This window comes from Hyperolius riggenbachi, chromosome 10 (assembly GCF_040937935.1).
Source record: "Hyperolius riggenbachi isolate aHypRig1 chromosome 10, aHypRig1.pri, whole genome shotgun sequence".
In the NCBI taxonomy this organism is placed as follows: Eukaryota; Metazoa; Chordata; class Amphibia; order Anura; family Hyperoliidae; genus Hyperolius; species Hyperolius riggenbachi.
In genome coordinates this window covers 116,717,741-116,739,642 of record NC_090655.1, presented here as the reverse complement: position 1 = coordinate 116,739,642, position 21,902 = coordinate 116,717,741, and the positions used below count along the sequence as shown (strand labels likewise).

Genomic DNA, 21,902 nt, shown 5'->3' with positions numbered 1-21,902 from the left:
CCATAAACCTGAAGCTGCACTGGACACTAGAGAAAGAAAGCCGGGGTAATCTATACATGCTAAAGCTTGCTCATGCGGACACACTGCACCAGTTGGCACACTACATATCTGCACACTGCATTGGGTTCGAATCGGACAATTGGCGGCCAAAAGTGCGTGTGTGTGTGCGTGTGCGTGTGCGTGCGCGTGCGTGTGCGTGTGTGTGTGTGTGTGTGTGTGTGTGTGTGTGTGTGTGTGTGTGTGTGTGTGTGCGTGTGTGCGTGTGTGTCGCATACTTGAGTTTTTTTTTTCTCTTTTCAATCGACACAGAAGACTGAGTTGAAAATATTGTTTGTCATATGTTCCTAGTAAAAACAATATATTTTTAATATGTATTCCTGTTATTACAATGTGGGTTTTTTGTCGTTTGAATGCTATTGACTAAATACTATTCTTCAATTAATTTGGAAAAGATAACCATTTTTGTTTTTTTTATTTTTTGTAAAAAAAATTATATTATGTGTTTTGTTGAGGACAGTCAGACTGCAAATGACCAGCTGCCCTGCTCACCAGTTCCATTCAACAGAAACAACCTCCTCCCCCCCATTGGTACATCAGATGCAGAATACCACTACCTGCCTGGATCACAAAGACAAACGGTGAATCATTTTTGGAGGGTTTTTTGTGTGTGTGTATATATATATATATGTATGTATGTATATGTTTGGACTATGCACAGTTTTGTGGCTGCACTTAAAGTCCAGGTAATCTGCTCTTCAGTGGCCATGCTATACACCTGTGCACATTATTGGAGGTCAGTTTGTAGAGTTTGGTCAGGTGGATTTATCAAGATAATAGTCAATCAGGTTTGAGCTGTTGAATGTAATGAGGATTCTGATTGGTTAGTAGAGGAAACGGTTTTAGGCCTCCTTTCCACGAACTGTTGAGCTGTGTGCTCAGCAAGCAGTTACCAGGCAGACGTAAGCAGTTATCATGCAGCAACAAGCAGTTACCAGGCAGCAGTGAGCAGTTGAGAGAGTTTGAGAGGCATTTCTCTGCCTATCGACAGTTTGTGGAAAGGAGGCCTTACTTTTGCACCAGCTTTCTGTGTAACAGTCTTTTAAATCAGCCAATTTTAAATAGCCCAATCCTGAAAACCTTTATTGTAAGTGGCCATTTAAGTAAATATTGGTTTTAGGGGCTCCACGCTGAGTTTTCAGAGAAAAGTAAAGTGCATTGAAATATCTTTAGATCTATCCGTTTTCAGTACATCAGACTGCAATCAAATGCTCCTCCTTTGCAGCGGCTGCAAGCGTTTTGCTGTGTGCGGCAGTACAAAGCTACAGAGCTTTACTTTTGTGCTGCACCTGTCTGCACCTCAGCCCTGACACCTACCCCTTTCAATGAGCTTTCTCCTGCTTTATCTCTTTCCCGATCAATGTTCGATTGACAAAATGATCAAACATCTATCAAGGAGCCTCATTTTAATAGGATCAATGTTTTTATTGAAGCAGGTGATTTTGGCGCAGTACCGCTAGTCACTACTTGGCGCCTCTATAGACCACAATGTAAATGAGCGACTAAGGAGCCCTGGGTGATTTTTTGGCGTTAGCACTTTGATATGATATAGCCAAGCACACAGATTGGTTGTGAGTTTGGCAACCATGTAGCCTCATGGCAGGGCTGGTACTTTAGTGTGAGGGTATAGCAGCGGGGCTGAGCCCCGAGGGTTAATGTTAGGTGATGAGGTAGCATGGGGAGGAGGGGGATAGTGTAAGGAGATAGAAAAGCAAATAGTAGAATATCAGTGATAAAGACAGGGTAAACATGTAATTCAGACATGAGCAGCGTGTGGAAGGCAAGACTACTTGCGCAGGTCCTTAGTCAGTGCATTGAACAAATTGTAATTACATTATATTAGAGGATCTAAAAACTATGCTCTTTCTGGATGATCAAGCAATGTTACAAAAGAATTAGACAAACTGTCCACAAGATGGTGCTGAAGAGAAGCAAAACAGCAAACCAGTAGCACCAAAAATATATTTTTTTTCCAGGGGGAGACAAAAAATAAACCAGTAGCTTCTTATGGAGTTCACCCTCCCGGATCTTATGCTGGGTACACACTATGCGTTTTCCCACTCGATTTCTTGTTCGATCGATAAAATCGGTCGAATCGTGGATAAATCTATGGTGGCAATCGAGAGAAATAATTGAAAATCACCATAGATTCGATTATTTCGTCGATCGAAATCTGATCGAGCATGTTGGAAATAATCGATCGAAATACCCATAATTGAGCATTTTTTTCGCATTTTTTATGGCATTTCGATCTATTACCTCGACCAAACGGTTGAGTAGCATTTACATAAACCCACCCATACTCTACACCTTATCTAGAGTGGGAGTAGTCTACAGGATCTAGAGTGGGAGTAGTCTACAGGATCTAGAGTGGGAATGTGTGTACATACATACATACACACACAAACATATATATATATATATATATATATATATATATATATATATATATACATACATACATACATACATGCATGCATGCATGCATGCATGCATGCATGCATGCATACATACATACATACATACATACATACATACATACATACATACATACATACATACATACATACATACATACATACATATATATATATATATATATATATATATATATATATATATATATATATATATATATATATATATATATATATATATATATATACACACAGTGGTGTGAAAAACTATTTGCCCCCTTCCTGATATCTTATTCTTTTGCATGTTTGTCACACTTAAATGTTTCTGCTCATCAAAAACCGTTAACTATTAGTCAAAGATAACATAATTGAACACCAAATGCAGTTTTAAATGATGGTTTTTATTATTTAGTGAGGAAAAAAAACCACCAAATCTACATGGCCCTGTGTGAAAAAGTGATTGCCCCCCCCCCCCCCCCTTGTTAAAAAATAACTTAACTGTGGTTTATCACACCCGAGTTCAATTTCTCTAGTCACCCCCAGGCCTGATTACTGCCACACCTGTTTCAATCAAGAAATCACTTAAATAGGAGCTATCTGACACAGAGAAGTAGACCAAAAGCACCTCAAAAGCTAGACATCATGCCAAGATCCAAAGAAATTCAGGAACAAATGAGAACAAAGTACTGTAATTGAGATCTATCAGTCTGGTAAAGGTTATAAAGCCATTTCTAAAGCTTTGGGACTCCAGCGAACCACAGTGAGAGCCATTATCCACAAATAGCAAAAACATGAAACAGTGATGAACCTTCCCAGGAGTGGCTGGCCGACCAAAATTACCCCAAGAGCGCAGAGAAAACTCATCCGAGAGGCCACAAAAGACCCCAGGACAACATCTAAAGAACTGCAGGCCTCACTTGCCTCAATTAAGGTCATTGTTCATGACTCCACCATAAGAAAGAGACTGGGCAAAAATGGTCTGCATGGCAGATATCCAAGGCGCAAACCACTTTTAAGCAAAAAGAACATTAAGGCTCATCTCAATTTTGCTAAAAAAACATCTCAATGATTGGCAAGACTTTTGGGAAAATACCTTGTGGACCGGTGAGACAAAAGTTGAACTTTTTGGAAGGTGCGTGTCCCGTTACATCTGGCGTAGAAGTAACACAGCATTTCAGCAAAAGAACATCATACCAACAGTAAAATATGGTGGTGGTAGTGTTATGGTCTGGGGTTGTTTTGCTGCTTCAGGACCTGGAAGGCTTGCTGTGATAAATGGAACCATGAATTCTACTGTCTACCAAAAAATCCTGAAGGAGAATGTCCGGCCATCTGTTAGTCAACTCAAGCTGAAGCGATCTTGGGTGCTGCAGCAGGACAATGACCCAAAACACACCAGCAAATCCACCTCTGAATGGCTGAAGGAAAACAAAATGAAGACTTTGGAGTGGCCTAGTCAAAGTCCTGACCTGAATCCTATTGAGATGTTGTGGCATGACCTTAAAAAGGCGGTTCATGCTAGAAAACCCTCAAATAAAGCTGAATTACAACAATTCTGCAAAGATGAGTGGGCCACAATTCCTCCAGAGCGCTGTAAAAGACTCGTTGCAAGTTATCGCAAACGCTTGATTGCAGTTATTGCTGCTAAGGGTGGCCCAACCAGTTATTAGGTTCAGGGGGCAATTTCTTTTTCACACAGGGCCATGTAGGTTTTGAGTTATTTTTCTCACTAAATAATAAAAACCATAATTTAAAACTGCATTTTGTGTTCAATTATGTTATCTTTGACTAATAGTTAACGTTTTTTGATGAGCAGAAACATTTAAGTGTGACAAACATGCAAAAGAATAAGAAATCAGGAAGGGGGCAAATAGTTTTTCACACCACTGTATATATATATATATATATATATATATATATATATATATATATATATATATATATATATATATATATATATATATATATATATATATATATATATATATATATATTATTGCCCATTTTCCTAATTGTATTAGAAAAATTCTCTTTGGAAAAGTCAATAATGTGACCCAGAAATCCCCCCAACCAGCATGGAGCTGGCAAAAAAAGTAAATGCGGGGGGGGGGGGGGGGGGGGGGAGTGGGGTTTATCAAGGTTAATTTGCTTACCAGATCACCCGTAATTCTCCTCCCCTCAAAAATGTGGCCATGGCGGGTTTTTTTCAAGTTCTTCTGAGGCTCTGGCCATCCCATCTACATACTTATTACCTAAATTTTATATTTCAAGATGTCGAAGAAAAATGGCTATGATGCGAAAACAGAGTGACCATCAGGGTCTTGACCAAAGAAGGATATACAGCTGTCAACATCTACAAAATGTAAAAAATGTGTATGATGACGTGAAGATTAATGAGAGTAATGTGTGACTATGAGTAAAAGCATCTCAAGAAGGTGAAACTATTGTTGTAGGTGAAATGTGTAGTGAAAAACCATTGATTACTGACAATGAGGAAATCCAAAAGCGCATTCTTTGGCCAAGAACTCGATGACTGCTCTTTGTTTCTACTTCATATCCAGGGTCCTACAGTTTAACAAATATAAAGTAGTATTGTGAAATGTAGGACGTTTAACTTTTGTCTAACTCATAACTGAACTTCTACTGCTGTTAATTCCTTCCTGTTCAGATTTTCAAATATTAAAGTAATGGTTTGTTGCCAATTTTTATATTTCAGGAGCTCTTAAAGCACTAAAAATGAGGGATATGCTATATACAGGCGCCCCCCCCAGTTACAAACAACTCAAATTACTTTTTATATTTACAAAGTTTTCTTCATGTACTGTACTGTTTTTATTACACCTTTTTGTTGTTACGTGTTACAGTATTGTATAAACTGCTGGAAGTAGTTAAAAACAAATAACTGTATATACTCGCATATAAGCCGATCCGTGTATAGGCCGAGGTTCACTTTTCCCATAGAAACCAGGAAATAGTGATTGACTCACATATAAACCCCCTTCCCAATATATCCCAGTCCACAGTAATCAGATGTGCTCCCAGTACAAGTCAGCCCCCTCCCTATAGCCAGATGTGCCCCAGGATCGTACAGCTGTGTCTCAAGAAGCCACTAGAAGGTGTCATAGATATGAGACACAGCGATTACCACACAGGAAAAATCCCCGATCATTGCACCGCTGACATGTTGCTTGCACGTTTTTCTCCACAAGCCAGGGGGCACAGGTAGTCTTGAGCAGCACAATCTGCAAACCATGTTGCGGGAGATGGGAGTATGGACACAGCAGGGCGCAAGCTGGTAAAAGCAGGATCACTAGTGCACAATCCTTACGCTCTACTGCCAGTAACAAAACCTGCTCCACCATCTGTTCTGCTCCACTGACTCGCATATAAACCGAGGGAGTAACTTTTCAGCACATTTTTATGCTGAAAAATTAGGTTTATATGGGAGTATATACAGTAAAAGCACATTGAAAACAACTACAAACCATTGTTTAAACTATATGACCAGTGGTGCTCAGCAGAGCTCGAATATTCGAGTAGCTCGAATATTCGAGCTCTTTTTCAGCTATTCGAGCTCGGTATTCGAGCTCCGAATAGCTGGAGCTATTCGAATGGGCTATTCGAGTGAACTCGAATAGCCCATTCACTATTCGCGCTATTCGAGCTAACAGCGCTATTCGAGCTCGAATACTGAGCTCGAATAGCGTCATAGCCCAGATTGATGTCCTTAGAGCCAATCAGAGGGCTCCCAGGCCCTCTGATGGCGGCCAATCACTGAGGGGGACCCTGGCCAGCCCCTACCCTATAAATAGCGGCCGCCATGTTCCGTTTCTCCGTCCTTGCCCGACTTTGCACAGAGAGAGATTTGCTCCTTTGTGCGTTGGCTTAGCAAGAGCTTTATTGTGGTCATTTACCTAGCGTTTTTGCTCACATACACCTCCTATATACACCTATATTGTTGTTAGTTAGATAGACATTCTATTTTAGTTAGTAGCTTTTGTGTTACATAGAGAGAGACTCAGACAGCTGCTGCAGGCTTACAGCTTTAGGCCTCAGGGCCTTGCCTGTGTGGGCAGCTGTTCTCTCCTGTCCTCTGTTTATTTCTCATCTATACCAGTATTTCTGCTGTCCTTTAGTACTGATTGATTGTATTTTGTATTGTAGTTATATACTGTAACTGTACTAGGACACTCACTCAGTCACTGTTCATAGGCTACTAGCTCCTGCGTGTGCGTGCACTCACTGTCTGTGTACTGTACACACACTCTATTTCCTTCTGAATAGTTATATACTGTAACTGTACTAGGACACTCACTGACTGTCACTGTTCATAGGCTAGCTCCTGCGTGTGCGTGCACTCACTGTCTGTGTACTGTAGTGTACACACACTCTATTTCCTTCTGAATAGTTATATACTGTAACTGTACTAGGACACTCACTCACTGACACTGTTCATAGGCTACTAGCTCCTGCGTGTGCGTGCACTCACTGTCTGTGTACTGTAGTGTACACACACTCTATTTCCTTCTGAATAGTTATATACTGTAACTGTACTAGGACACTCACTGTCACTGTTCATAGGCTACTAGCTCCTGCGTGTGCGTGCACTCACTGTCTGTGTACTGTACACACACTCTATTTCCTTCTGAATAGTTATATACTGTAACTGTACTAGGACACTCACTGTCACTGTTCATAGGCTACTAGCTCCTGCGTGTGCGTGCACTCACTGTCTGTGTACTGTACACACACTCTATTTCCTTCTGAATAGTTATATACTGTAACTGTACTAGGACACTCACTGACTGTCACTGTTCATAGGCTAGCTCCTGCGTGTGCGTGCACTCACTGTCTGTGTACTGTAGTGTACACACACTCTATTTCCTTCTGAATAGTTATATACTGTAACTGTACTAGGACACTCACTGTCACTGTTCATAGGCTACTAGCTCCTGCGTGTGCGTGCACTCACTGTCTGTGTAGTGTACACACACTCTATTTCCTTCTGAATAGTTATATACTGTAACTGTACTAGGACACTCACTGACTGTCACTGTTCATAGGCTAGCTCCTGCGTGTGCGTGCACTCACTGTCTGTGTACTGTAGTGTACACACACTCTATTTCCTTCTGAATAGTTATATACTGTAACTGTACTAGGACACTCACTGTCACTGTTCATAGGCTACTAGCTCCTGCGTGTGCGTGCACTCACTGTCTGTGTAGTGTACACACACTCTATTTCCTTCTGAATAGTTATATACTGTAACTGTACTAGGACACTCACTCACTGACACTGTTCATAGGCTACTAGCTCCTGCGTGTGCGTGCACTCACTGTCTGTGTACTGTAGTGTACACACACTCTATTTCCTTCTGAATAGTTATATACTGTAACTGTACTAGGACACTCACTGTCACTGTTCATAGGCTACTAGCTCCTGCGTGTGCGTGCACTCACTGTCTGTGTACTGTACACACACTCTATTTCCTTCTGATTACTGATTGATTATTGTAATTTCTGGTTGTACTTACTGTTACTACTTACTGTACTAGTAGGGACACTCAGTCACTGTTCATAGGCTAGCTCCTGCGTGTGCGTGCACTCACTCACTGTCTGTGTACACACACTCTATTTCCTTGTGATTATTACTACTGATTATTGTAACTTCTAGTTGTACTTACTGACTCTGTTACTACTTACTTACTGTACTAGACACTCACTCAGTCACCTCGCCCACCAACCCACTCCATTAAAGTACCCCACTTTTCACCCGCCCTTTTAAAAAACTTTTGTGTTTACGCCCAAAACATCGAAGATGTCTGGAAGTGGCAGCCAGCGCGGTCTGGGCAAGGGGAAGGGCAGCAAGGGAATCAGGAGGAGAGGGCGCAGCATTGTGGCAAGCCGCGGGCGCGGCCGCGCCACCATGCACAGTTCCGCAGCAGCAGCAGCAGCGTCAGTGGCTAACATTCCTCCTATAGCCACAGGCCGTGGACGCCTTGGGCGCCGCCCAGCAGGAGCATCTGCAACTCACGCTGCAGAGACACAGCAGCAGCAGCGTGTAGCACCTGCTCCGATTTTCCTCCAGCCGGGTCGGAAACGTTACATTGAGGAGAAGGATGCAGACACTGTGGTGCAACTGATGACGGAGGATGAGCAGCCCGCCATCAGCTCTGCATCCGAGGCCTCCACCCTCACCACCACCACCCCTGTTCGCAGCAGCCGCCCAGCAGGGCCTGGGGAGGAGGCCAGTTCACCGTCAGTCGCCGACCTGTCACTCAGCACTCTTTTGACCCCAGGCATGATGAGTCAATTGTCTGCTGTTGTTGGCGATTTGGAGGAGGAGATGCTGATGGGCACTTTGGGGGATGAGGGATTGGACAGCAAGACTGTGGCGACAGTCAAGCAGCCCATCCATGCATCAGGAGAGGAGTTTGGGGGGTCATCATCCCAGCAGGACATGTTTCAGGAGGGGGAGGATGATGATGACACGGTGACAGACAGAGACTGGGTGCCACCAGCTCCAGGGGATGTCGTCATCAGCAGCTCTGAGGAGGAGGATGCGCTTGTGGGCCTTGCAAGGAGGCGCATCATTGCAAGCATTGGCAGCAGTAGGCAGGTCCCCCAGCCTGCTGGTGTCTCAGGCTCAGCAGCAGCAGCATCTGCCAGTACCACCACCAGCCGCACCCAAGCCCCCCCCCCCCCCCCCCCCAACCACCACAGGGAGACAGGCAGCAGCGGTTCCATGCCGTAGGGGGTTGTTTTTGTCACCAATCTGGCGCTTTTTCACCATGCCCACAGTGTACAGCAAGTACGCCACTTGCAACCACTGTCAGCGGAAGTTGAGCAGAGGTGCAGACCCCTTAAAGTTCAGCACCAGCACGCTCATCAACCACCTTGCTGCGAAACATTTCCACCAGCATGAGGAGTTCCAGAGGCTGAAGGCATCTGGTGCTGGCAGTGGCACCACACCCATCACTGCACAGCCTTCAGCAGCAGCAGCAGCAACAGCAGCCACCCGCCCTCCTGCTCCTCCAGCAGCACCAGCAGGAGTGCGGAAACGCACTGCTCCTCCCCCCTCTGCAACTCCTGCCGCCGACACTGAGGCCTGTTCTGGCAGCCAGTCCTCAGTGGCCTCCTCTGCTGTGTCTGCTGATTCCCGTGCCAGCAAAAGGCCACGCCAGAGCCTTTTGAGCGAGTCCTTCCAGGGGGTGGTTAGGGCTCTGCCTCCCAGCAGCCGTCGCGTGCGGCAGCTGAACGGCTTGCTGGCACGGGCCATGTGCTCCCAACTCCTGCCGTACACGCTCGTGCAGGAGGGGAGCGACATTCGTGCGCTGCTTGCTTGCGCAGCCCCAGACTGGCAGCTCCCCAGCAGACACTTCTTCGCCCGCAAGGCCATTCCTGCCCTGCACCGCTTTGTGATGGCCAATGTGGAGCGAGGGCTGGAGCACGCGGTTGGTGAAAGGGTCCACGTCACCATGGACTCCTGGAGCAGCCGCTTCGGGACAGGCCGCTACCTGTCCTTCACTGTCCACTGGGTCAGCTTGGTGGAAGGGGGTGAGGATGGGAGAGCAGCAGCGGGCACAGCAGCAGCAGCAACACAGTGGGTGGTGCCACCCCGCAGGGTCGGGGGAACTGCAGCAGGTTCCTCCGATCCTCTGCCATCCTCCGGCACACCTGGCCAAACCCCCCGCCTCAGCAGCAGCGTGAAGGCCCGCCACTGCCAAGCGCTGCTGCACTTGGTCAGCCTTGGGAAGACCAAGCTGACGGCAACCCATGTGTTGGCCAAACTCCAGGAGCAGGAGAGGATTTGGCTGACCCCCAGAGGCCTCAGAGTCGGAGAGGTGGTGGCCGACAATGGGGCCAATCTGGTTGCCGCAATAGACAGGGGAAACCTGACCCACATCCCCTGTCTTGCCCACGTGCTGAACCTGGTGGTGCAGAAGTTCTTGCGCACCTACCAGGGGATGGGCGAACTGCTGGAAACGGCAAGGAACGTTGTGCGTCACTTCCGGCGCTTGGCTGCAGCCTGTGCGAGCCTGGAAGACGTGCAAAAGGAGCTGGAGCTGCCACGCCATCGGCTGATCCTTGACGTTCCGACTCGCTGGAACTCCACCCTGGCGATGTTGGAGCGTCTGGTTGAACAGAAGCACGCTGTCAACCAGTACCTTGCCCTGGCCACTGTTTCCGCCGCTCAGAGAAGGGACAAGACCAGCAACATCCCGTCCATCGTCCCCGATGATGACTGGAGGCACATGCAGCAGGTGTGCTTAGTGCTGGCTCCCTTTCTGCAGGCCACTAACATGGTGAGCAGGGACCATGCTATGGTCTGCGAGTGGGTGCCCCTGGTTTGTCTGCTGAACAGGGCCCTCGATGCTTTGCTGGAACAGGGAGCGGCAGCCTTGGACCAGCAGGAGCGGCAAGCAGCTGCACAGTCCACCTCTGAGGGGGAGGAGGAGGAGGACTTGGTGGAGGTCCCTGACCTTGCTGCTGATGAGGGGGATCAGCACAGCGCAGCTGAGTTGGTGCGGGGGTGGAGAGAGGATGAGGCGGCAGAGGAGGAGGATGAGGAGGACAGCACTGCCGTCGATGTGCCAGCAGACGTGGCCCGCCTCTTCCCAATGGCAGCGCACATGCTGACGTGCCTGCGCAAGGACCCCAGGGTGATCCAGATGAAGCAGAGGGAGGACATCTGGATCAGCATGATGTTGGACCCGCGCCTCAAGGGGAAGTTGAGCCAGTTCCTGCCGCCTGCAGGAGGAGACCCAGCGCAACAAATAAGGAGCTTGCAGCAGGCCCTTGTTGAGCGCTTGGAGGAAGCCTTCCCCCAGCCTTCCACCCCCACTGTCCAGCCAGAACAGAGGCAGCAGCAGGTGCCTGCATCCAGCAGCAAGCGCCCCACAGACCTGCTGTCTCTCAGCCACGAGCTCTACAGGACTGTAGAGGCTCCGGCAGCAGTGACTAGAGAGGAGGTGCATGCAGCAGCATCCTCCTCCGGTCACAGCCAGCGCCTGACCCGCATGGTGGCTGACTACATGGGGTCCTACAGCGGGCTTGACAGCGATGCCCCTGTTGATCCCATGGAGTATTGGGTCAAGCGCCTGGAGATCTGGAGCGAGCTGGCGCAGTACGCCCTGGAAGTGCTGTCCTGTCCCCCTTCCAGCGTGCTGTCCGAGCGCTGCTTCAGTGCAGCTGGTGGCGTGGTCACCGAGAAACGCTCACGTCTGTCTCACAAGTCTTTGGACAGACTGACGTTTCTCAAGATGAACCAGGCGTGGGTGGAAGGCGAGTTCCTGGCCCCTGTTGTCGGCGAGAGGGGGACATGAACTGAAGAACCATCGTTAATGTGCCTTACCACCCTTTACCACCTCCTGGCTCCTGCTCACTAAGCCAGCTTGGTTCACTTTGACTATTACGTCGCCTACAGCCACACATTTTACACCTACAGTGGGCTGCTGTGTACTGCCCTTCTGCTGTCTGTCTGTGTTTCCCACTGTCAGGGTACACAGATTTACCTTCTGCTGCCACTCTGCCACCAGCTATTACGTCAAAAAATAGCTATATCTGTGTAATTGGTTGTAAAACCAAAACTACAAAACCATTAAAAAACAAAAAAGGTTTAATTTTTCTGAGGTGCCCGGGTTGAAAACTGTGTTGTCCCAGTTGTGTATTGGACACAATGTGGGCTGCACGACCGCTGTCTGGGACCTCCTGTTGTGTTTATTTACGCCCTGGTATCACCGCTAGGTACCAGGGCTATTATGTCACGCTGCCTGCCTGCTGCCACACTCACACTACTCCTCCATTCCTCCTGCTGCTGTCTGTCTGTGTTTCCCACTGCCAGGGTACACAGACTTACATTCTGCTGCCACTCTGCCACCAGCTATTACGTCAAACAATAGCTGCTCACATTACTCCTCCATTCCTCCTGCTGCTGCTGCTGTCGGTCTGTGTTTCCCACTGCCAGGGTACACAGAATTACATTCTGCTGCCACCCTGCCACCAGCTATTACGTCAAAAAATAGCTATATATCTGTGTAATTTGTTTTACAAACAAAACCAAAAAACCATTAAAAAAAAAAAAAAGGTTTAATTTTTCTGAGGTGCCCGGGTTGAAAACTGTGTTGTCCCAGTTGTGTATTGGACACGATGTGGGCTGCACGACCGCTGTCTGGGACCTCCTGTTGTGTTTATTTACAGCCCTGGTATCACCCGCTAGGTACCAGGGCTATTATGTCACGCTGCCTGCCTGCTGCCACACTCACACTACTCCTCCATTCCTCCTGCTGCTGCTGTCTGTCTGTGTTTCCCACTGCCGGAGGAGGAGGAGGAAACAAAATTCTGGACACAACTTCTCTTTCCACCTTTTTTTTTTTTTTTAAAGGAACATCCCCACATAATCACTTGCTGTTGTTACTTGGAAAAAAAGATGTTTCTTGCATCATTCACCCTCAAAACAAGTGTTGGAAGCTATTTAAGGCCAATTCGAATAGTCAGCTCGAATAATGAGCTCGAATACCGACTCGAATAGTGAGCTCGAAGTCCGAGTTCGAATCGAATAGTAAAAATTATTCGACTCGAATATTCGACTGACCTCGAATAATTTACTATTCGAATTCGACCAAACTCGAATTTTAAAAAGGGGTATTTGAGCACCACTGTATATGACCAAATCCAGAGTTGTGTGAAAATAAATTATTTATCCATGTTTTACTAAGCATAACTCATGTCTCAACCTACTAATTCAACTTACAAACAAACTCACGGAACGGAAGCTATTTGTAAGTAGGGGACCGCCTGTTTAGGTAAAAATTTAAGATAGGTCTAATGTGACACGTATTGGATTTCCATGATCAATGTGTTTGTAATGTTGAGGATTTTGTACTCCTATAATATAAAGGGGGCCACACGCCATACAATTAAAAGATCCAATTTTTCACCAATTAAATATTATCGATTGGTTGTCCCGAAAAATCGAGAGCTTTTCTTTTCAATCGATTAATCCGATCGAATTTGGGTTTTGTTTTTTTTCGATTTTTGGAGATTGGACATGTTCAGAACAACTTAATCAAGAATTGTATGGTGTGCGATGGATTATCAATTCCAATGTACAGTTCCAATGAATTTTTTTCTGAGCTTTCAATTATTTTATTCATGATTGGGGGAAAAAAATTTTAATTGTTACAATCAGTTAGAAAAATGAATTGCTATTTTTTAATTGAACGGATATTTAAAACTTTGTATGGTGTGTGTCCACCTTTAGGGTCCTTTTACACTATATCAGTTGCTGTCAGTTATAACTGGAAGTACAATCCATTGTCCATGTTTTTCTATAGCCTCTTTCACACTATATGCATGAAAAACCGAAGATTTTTCACAATGCACTGCTATGGAAAGTTGAAACGCATCAGGTGGAAAAGGGCCCTAATGGTTACAAATAGTAGTGGCTGGATAGTGTACTGGTTAAGGGCTCTGCCTTTGACATGGGAGACCAGGGATCGAATCCTGGCTAGGTCAAGTACCTATTCAGTAAGGAGTTCAAGGCAAGACTCCCTAACACTGCAGGGTGGCCTCTTGAGCGCGTCCCAGTGGCTGCAGCTCTTGAGCGCTTTGAGTCCGACAGGAGAAAAGCGCTATACAAATGTTTGGATTATTATTATTATTTATAAATATGTTCTTTAAATTACAGTTAGGCCTTTTTTCCATCTTTGCATTTCAAAACTCATTCAAAAATGCATCCGCGTTTCTTCACTTTTTTGAAACGCGTTCTTATGCGTTTTTGTAGTTTTTTAATGTTTTTTTAATAAATGCGTTGGAAGGGCAGGTTTCTGTTTTTCTGTATCCCAATTTAAATACTGTTTGAAAACACACAGGAATGCAAGATTGCGCATTTCTATGCGCTCATATGCATATTTTCTACGCACACATTGAAATCTATTGGTGTGCGCAACACACACAAATTAAGACAACTGTGTATTGCATTATAGGACCGACAGGCAACCTGCAGATGGAAAGTAGCACTATTTTTGCCTATGGAAAATAAACTTCTCACACTAAATGTAGCTCAAGCATAGTTTGAAAATCGACACTCAAACGCACAGATGGAAACAAGGCCCTAATACAGAATGGTGGCGTTTCCACAGGCGTAGGTGTAGCTGAAATTGTGAAAAACACTTTTCAGAGTAGTCTGACAATTTATGAGTCACTCTGCGGGGCCAGTTTTGGGTAATTTTGTATTGTGTTTATTAGCTGCAAATCGAACCTGCATTTTTAAACCTCTTCATTTGTGGCCTATTAACTCTTGACACGCCTGATCACACAGGGGTATCCTTAGGCAGATTTATTGAAGTTTTCACAGGTTGTCTTCTCCCCAACCTCAGCCGATGTCCAAGAGTCTGACTACATGAAGGTGTGTGCATGTGTGTCCTCTAACTCCTGCTTTCTCATCTGGATTGCCTTCTCTATAGACGTGCGCATGTGGTGGCTCTGATGTACCAGTTCTGTCCTTGTGGCTTCATGCTTCAATCATTTAAACAATAACTCTGGTCTGATGGAAAAGCAGGACATTGTTTTCAGTGAAGCAGCTCAAGTCACTCCATAAAAGTGTCTTATGACTTTTACTTTCTTTTTCTAGAAATGGGAGATAGGGTAATATGTAGTGTTATCCTGTTTTCTATGCCCTTTAGTCTTATTACAGTATGCTGTAAAGCATTTTTACCTGGTCCAAAACCTTAGTTTGGACGAGTCTTAATGTTTTTATGTGTTTTATGAGACCAAAGCAGATTTTATTTTAAAGGACAACTGTAGTGAGAGATATATGGAGGCTACCATATGTATTTCCTTTTAAGCAATACCAGTTGCCTGGCTATCCAGCTGATCCTCTGTCTCTAATACTTTTAGCCATAAACCCTAAACAAGCATGCAGCAGATCAGGTGTTTCTGATATTATTGTCAAATCTGACAAGATTAGCTGCATGCTTATTTCTGCTTTGATTCAGACACTACTATAGAAATAGACCAGCAGGTCTGCCAGGCAACTGATATTTTGTAAAAGTAAATAAATATAGCAGCCTCCATATTTACTCTCCAGTTGTCTTTGAAGTGGTGGTTGTTTTCTGAAAATGTTGGGGGTGTGTTATATGATTAATTAAAACGATCCCAGGCCAAAGCTCGGGTTCAAAATAAGACATTAACCTGAAGACAGGGAAGCCTCAGGATCCTGTTGACGCTCCCTTGGTGGTCTGATGACCCCCATTGCTGTGGTGTGGCCCAGATGTGGAGGGGGGACGTGCTTCCCGTTACAAGCGCTACTGTGCAGCCAAGCTGAAGGGAAGGTGTGCAGCCCCAATATGATTAGTGATAATGCATTGTTGCTAATCTTCCAGGGGGGCTACGCTCAGCGACTGGGGTCATCAGAGCACCGAGGGAAGCCTCAATAGGATCCTGAGGCTTCCCTCTCTTTAGGTAAGTATCTCATTTTGTACCGGAGCTTCGGCTCAGGTACACTTTAAGTACAGACTGATTAGTGTATTTTAAAGTTAACGGAATCCACTTATTTACACAACATTGTTTATTCTTTCAGCCAGATAACCCTTTGGGACGATCTTTTGTAAGTTCTGAGCAGCCAAACCCAATGCGCCATAGGAGAGGATCTGATGGAATAGGTAATACAGTGTGTATAAAACTAGATGAAATTAACTCTGTTTATCTCGAGTCCTAAAGCATTAATCCGTATATGGATTATGGGCATTTTTATGAAGGATAAGGTATGTCTCATAGGTATAGTATACAGAACAATTGCTCATATTCAATGCCAAATCCTGGTGAAAATTCACCACAAAATGGAATCACTGGGGAAATTTCACCTTTGTGTCAATGCTGCACAAGTGTTTTTTTTTGTAATTTAATATTATTAAAATTGCCACTCCATTTCAAATTGCAGCCACCTAAGAATTTTTAAAACTGGTAGTAAGTTAAGTTGCAGCCACAGCAATAGTACTCTGAAGCATAGATTTTTCAGAAATTACTACCTTGTTGCATGAGTAATAAGCTGCACAAAGCTGTGTTGAACACCTGCACCAATCCACTGAATAACTGTCATAACTGCTTTAATAAATCTGTCCCAGTGTGTTTTATAAACAGATAAATATAAGCTTGCTGAAATGATTTTTTTGCCCATCACAGTTGGGTCCGGTGTTAATGAGTTTCCACCATAGGTCTCTGGCAAACACATCCGCTATCTGCAAAAACGCTGCAGGTCTGGACTGTGCATTATGGTTAATGCAACGCAGCAAATTGATCTGTTAAAAATAGCACGTGTAAGCACAAGCTATTTTTTAGCATTAGATCAGTTTGCATGTCTGTCACTGCGTTGCAGAAAGTGTACCAAATGGGTACAAGTGGGAACCGAGCTTTAAATTGAAATGTCTATCTTTATTTCTTACTCATCAAAACTGCTTGAATTACATCTATGTTCAGACCTGGTTAATAACCGTTCTAACTCCCACTGTCATTCTGTACTCTTTTTGGTGCGGTTTACCATCCTTTACTTCTACAAATCCCTCTCCTCTTTAGGCATTCAAGGCTGTGCTTTCTCATTGATTTATTTTCAATTCTGTAGAAAGACTTCCAGTATTGCCCATTGCGATATGCTCTCTTCTTCCTCTGTCTGTTGGTGTACTACAGCACTCAGTCCTTGGACCTCCTCTCTTTTCCATCTACATCTATGCTGTTGGTCTGCTCATTAGCTCTTTTGGCTTCCAATATCAACTTATATTTGGATGATACTCAAATATATCTTTCAGTTTTAACTTTTTGTGTCCCTGATTGATTGTAAATGCTATCTCCTCTTGCTTTCTTAAACACTATAAGCAAATTAGAAATTGGAATTTTTCAACCTTCTAATTCATCTTCCTTTTCTGACTTTAAAGGGAAGGTTCAAGCAAAATAAAAAAATGAGTTTCACTTACCTGGGGCTTCTCCCAGCCCCATGCAGCCATCCTGTGCCCTGGTAGTCACTCACTGCTGCTCCAGTCCCCCGCTGGCAGCTTGCCAACCTCGGAGGTTGGCGGGACGCATTGCGTACATTTTTACGCATTCCCGCTAGTGCAGGAACATTAACACATACATTTTTACGCGTTACTGGTTCAATGCGTACCAGTAATGCGTAAAAATGTATGTGTTAATGTTCCTGCACTAGCGGGAATGCGTAAAAATGTACGCAATGCGTCCCGCCAACCTCCAAGGTCGGCAAGCTGCCAGCGGGGGAGTGGAGCAGCAGTGAGTGACTACCAGGGCACAGGATGGCTGCATGGGGCTGGTGGAAGCCCCAGGTAAGTGAAACTCATTTTTTTTATTTTGCTTGGACATGCCCTTTAAAATGAACATTGATAGCACCCCAATAACGTCAGCTTCTCACACTTGTTGCTTAGGGTCAATACTTGATTCGGCACCCTCATTTAAATTTCACATTAACACGTTAACCACCTCCTCTTGTCTCTCCAACACAAAAACATTTCATGGATCCGTCCATTTTTAGATGCCGGATGCAACTACAGTGCTAATCCATTCCCTTATCATATCCCAACCAGACTACTGTATTGCAAGACCTTCTTCTGTGGTCTACTAGAGAAGTGCCAGTGAATTGTATCCTAAATTCTGCTGCTTGACTCATCCATATCTCTTCTTGGTCCTCAGACGCTGCCCCTTTATGTAAGTCCTTCTAGTGGTTGCCAACCAAACATAGGGCATGGTCAAGCTTCTTTTACCTACAAAGCTGTCTTTAATCTGCATAATTTTCAGATACCATCCTATGTGCAGTCTATCATTTTCCTATTATCTCCTCCTCTCATCTAACCTCTTTTCAACTCTGCATAAAGTTATTCACACGGTTCCTCTACCTTCTGGAATTATCTACCTAAATCTGTTTGATACTCTCCAACCTTGGTGAGGTCCAAACACAACCAAAGGAATCATTATTATTATTTAGTATTTATTTAGCGCTGACATCTTCCGCAGCGCTTTACAGAGTAAATAGCCTTGTCAGTAACTGTCCCACTGAGGACCTTACAATATAATCCCTATCGCAATCATATGTCCATTGTAGACTACGGTCTATATTGGGGGAAGCCAAATTACTTATGTGTATGTTTTTGCCATGTGGGAGGAAACCAGAGTACCCGGAGGAAACCCACATACAAACTCTGTGTTCTGGCTGAGATTCGAACCAGGGACCCAGCGATCTACTATGCCACTGTGCTGCCCGCAAATAATATGACCCCAAATAGTTCAGCTTGTTACTGAACTAGTACTGCATCCAACTTAAGCTGGGCATACAGCACTAGACTCTTATATACAGCTTATGGACTTATTACATTGTTATCTCCTTATCCTGTAAATTTGAATGCAATCTATTGTATTGGCATCACTGTATTTTATGACTGACCCATTCCTGAAGACTTCTTAAAGAAAAGGGAACAGGTCAGAATAGGGGGTGCAGAGGTAGCGACCGCATCGGGGCCCTGTAGGGCCCTCCCTCAACTACAGTATTAGCTCATTATTGGTCCTGTGCTCATAATAATCCCTTCTATAGATACTTTGAATAGTGGTAATCATTAACAAACTGCTCCCCATCCCCTTCTTGCACCTCTGACACTGTAGTTGCCATTGGCAGGTTTTGGTGCGCCGTATCAATTGTTATGTATAGAGTGCTAGGGGGGCCCCATTGTAAAACTTGCATTGAGGCCCATAGCTCCTTAGCTACGCCACTGTAACAGGTATGTGATCCAGCACACAGAGTACTGTTGTGTGAAGTTGTGGGACACCCGTATTGACATTAGATTTTTCATCCAAATCATCTTGAGCAACAGAAATCCATGTGCACATAGCTACAGACTGGTCACACTAGGGCCTATATGCAACTAACTTTTTCTCCTAGGAGATCATTTTTCATCATCTATTTAGAATAACTTTTCAGCACTTTGCAATTTAAAACGTACCAAAAAGTAGGTGGAAATTACTATCAAAACTATTTTAAGTATTTTCTTGCTTGCTGGTGATTTAAAAGGCATTTTATGGACAAGGTTGAAAATATCACTTAGGAGCAAACGTTAATTGCATATGGGCCTAGGTCAATAGGCAGTAATCCGTGAAATGAAAGTATTGGTTGATAAATTGTTAATGTTCCAAATTTTCTTGCATGCAGATTCCATTACTATTGGTGTAACTGGTATTGGCTTATGCTTCATACACACTTGAGATAAAAGTCTTTGGAAAATGCAAGATCACAGACCAATTTTACCCCCTTCCATGTAGTATGAGAGCCATACTCTACACAGTCTATTGTAGACAGCACACCGTGGGCAGCACGGTGGCGTAGTGGTTAGCTCTCTCGCCTTGCAGCGCTGGGTCCCTGGTTCGAATCCCATCCAGGGCACTATCTGCAAAGAGTTTGTATGTTCTCTCCGTGTCTGCGTGGGTTTCCTCCGGGCACTCCGGTTTCCTCCCACATTCCAAAAACATACAGATAAGTTAATTGGCTCCCCCTAAAATTGGCCCTAGACTACAGTACTTACACTACATAATATAGACATATGGCAATGGTAGGGATTAGATTGTGAGCTCCTTTGAGGGACAGTTAGTGACAAGATATATATATACTCTGTACAGCGCTGCGTAATATGTCGGCGCTATATAAATACTAAATAATAATAATAATAATAATAATAATAATTCTATGGAGCTGCACTCCCCATCAGATAAAATCTTTGCAAGATGCTGCACACACAGATGCTGTACACACTCAAAAGATCATTATCTGCAAAAGATCTGTTCCTGCAAAAGATCCATTCCTGCAAAATGCATTCATAGTCTATGACACGGGTCCTCAAACTATGGCCCGCGGGCCACATCCGGCCCGCCTTCTCCTGCTTACCGGCCCGCCAGTCATTCCCCCATCAGGCCGCCGCTGGCCGAGTTCTACACCACTGCCACATCAAACCGCCGCTGGCCCAGTTCAGAAAATCCAGTCCCCGCCTCTGCATGCATGCAGTGTGACTTCGGGTAACCATGGTAACCGCGCTGGGCTGTGACCAAAGGGGCGGTGAAGTGTGCCGAGCGGGCGATCATGCGCACAATGAGGGGAGCTCTTCAGTGTCCTCCGCGCTGGGCTCGGGGAGGTGACGTGTGCCAAAGGGGCGGCGACGTGCGTCAAGCAGGCGATCATGCGCACAATGAGGGGAGCTCTTCAGCGTCCTCCGCGCTGGGCTTGGGGAGGTGACGTGCGGCAAAGGGGTGGTGACGTGCGCCAAAGGGGCGCGAGGATGTGACGTGCTCGCGCTATTCAGAGCGTAGCACTGATAAACGAGCAGTGAATGTGTGTTCTCCTCCTCTCGCAAGAATACCTCGGAACAGTATCTGTTGTACCAGTACCATAGTCTTTTTTTAGTGTCTGCCAGCTTTACAATTACTGAGCCCTGGTAGCTTGCAACTACAGAGGCCTCCACTACACCAGCAGGTCCAGCTGCAGTACAGCAAGCCTGCCAGGCCAGCAGTAGCTCTTGGCAGCCCAGGTGCCCGGTTACCAGCAAACCAGCAGCAAAATCTGGGCCAGCAGCACTTACATCCAGTACCAGGCCAGCAGCATTTTTAGCCAGTACCAGGCCAGCAGCACTTTTAGCCAGTACCAGGCCAGCAGCACTTCCAGCCAGTACCAGGCCAGCAGCACTTCCAGCCAATACCAGACCAGCAGCTGCTCACGCCAGCCAGTACCAGGCCAGCAGCACTACTAGCCAGTACCAGGCCAGCAGCACTACTAGCCAGTACCAGGCCAGCAGCACTTCCAGCCAGTACCACACCAGCAGCTGTTCACGCCAGGCAGTACCAGGCCAGCAGCACTACTAGCCAGTACCAGACCAGCAGCACTTCCAGCCAGTACCAGGCCAGCAGCACTTCCAGCCAGTACCAGACCAGCAGCTGCTCACGCCAGCCAGTACCAGGCCAGCAGCACTTCCAGCCAGTACCCGACCAACAGAAGCTCCTTTAAGCCAGTACCAGGCCAGCAGCACTTCCAGCCAGTACCAGGCCAGCAGCACTTCCAGCCAGTACCAGGCCAGCAGCACTTCCAGCCAGTACCAGGCCAGCAGCACTTCCAGCCAATACCAGACCAGCAGCTGCTCACGCCAGCCAGTACCAGGCCAGCAGCACTACTAGCCAGTACCAGACCAGCAGCACTTCCAGCCAGTACCAGGCCAGCAGCACTACTAGCCAGTACCAGGCCAGCAGCACTTCCAGCCAATACCAGACCAGCAGCTGCTCACGCTAGCCAGTACCAGGCCAGCAGCACTACTAGCCAGTACCAGACCAGCAGCACTTCCAGCCAGTACCAGGCCAGCAGCACTTCCAGCCAGTACCAGGCCAGCAGCACTTCCAG

General features: G+C 45.6%; 1 protein-coding gene across 8 annotated transcripts in view; it reads left to right on the top strand.

Moving 5' to 3' along the window:
- The window catches only part of FAM149B1 (family with sequence similarity 149 member B1), an 87,139-nt gene that overhangs the window by 55,016 nt on the left and 10,221 nt on the right, over positions 1–21,902 (top strand). For all 8 annotated transcript variants that reach the window (XM_068257645.1, XM_068257638.1, XM_068257640.1 and 5 more), the window contains 2 exons: positions 518–638; positions 16,056–16,137. In XM_068257645.1, the coding sequence (XP_068113746.1) occupies positions 518–638; positions 16,056–16,137 (203 nt within the window). The remainder of the gene's footprint in view (positions 1–517; positions 639–16,055; positions 16,138–21,902) is intronic.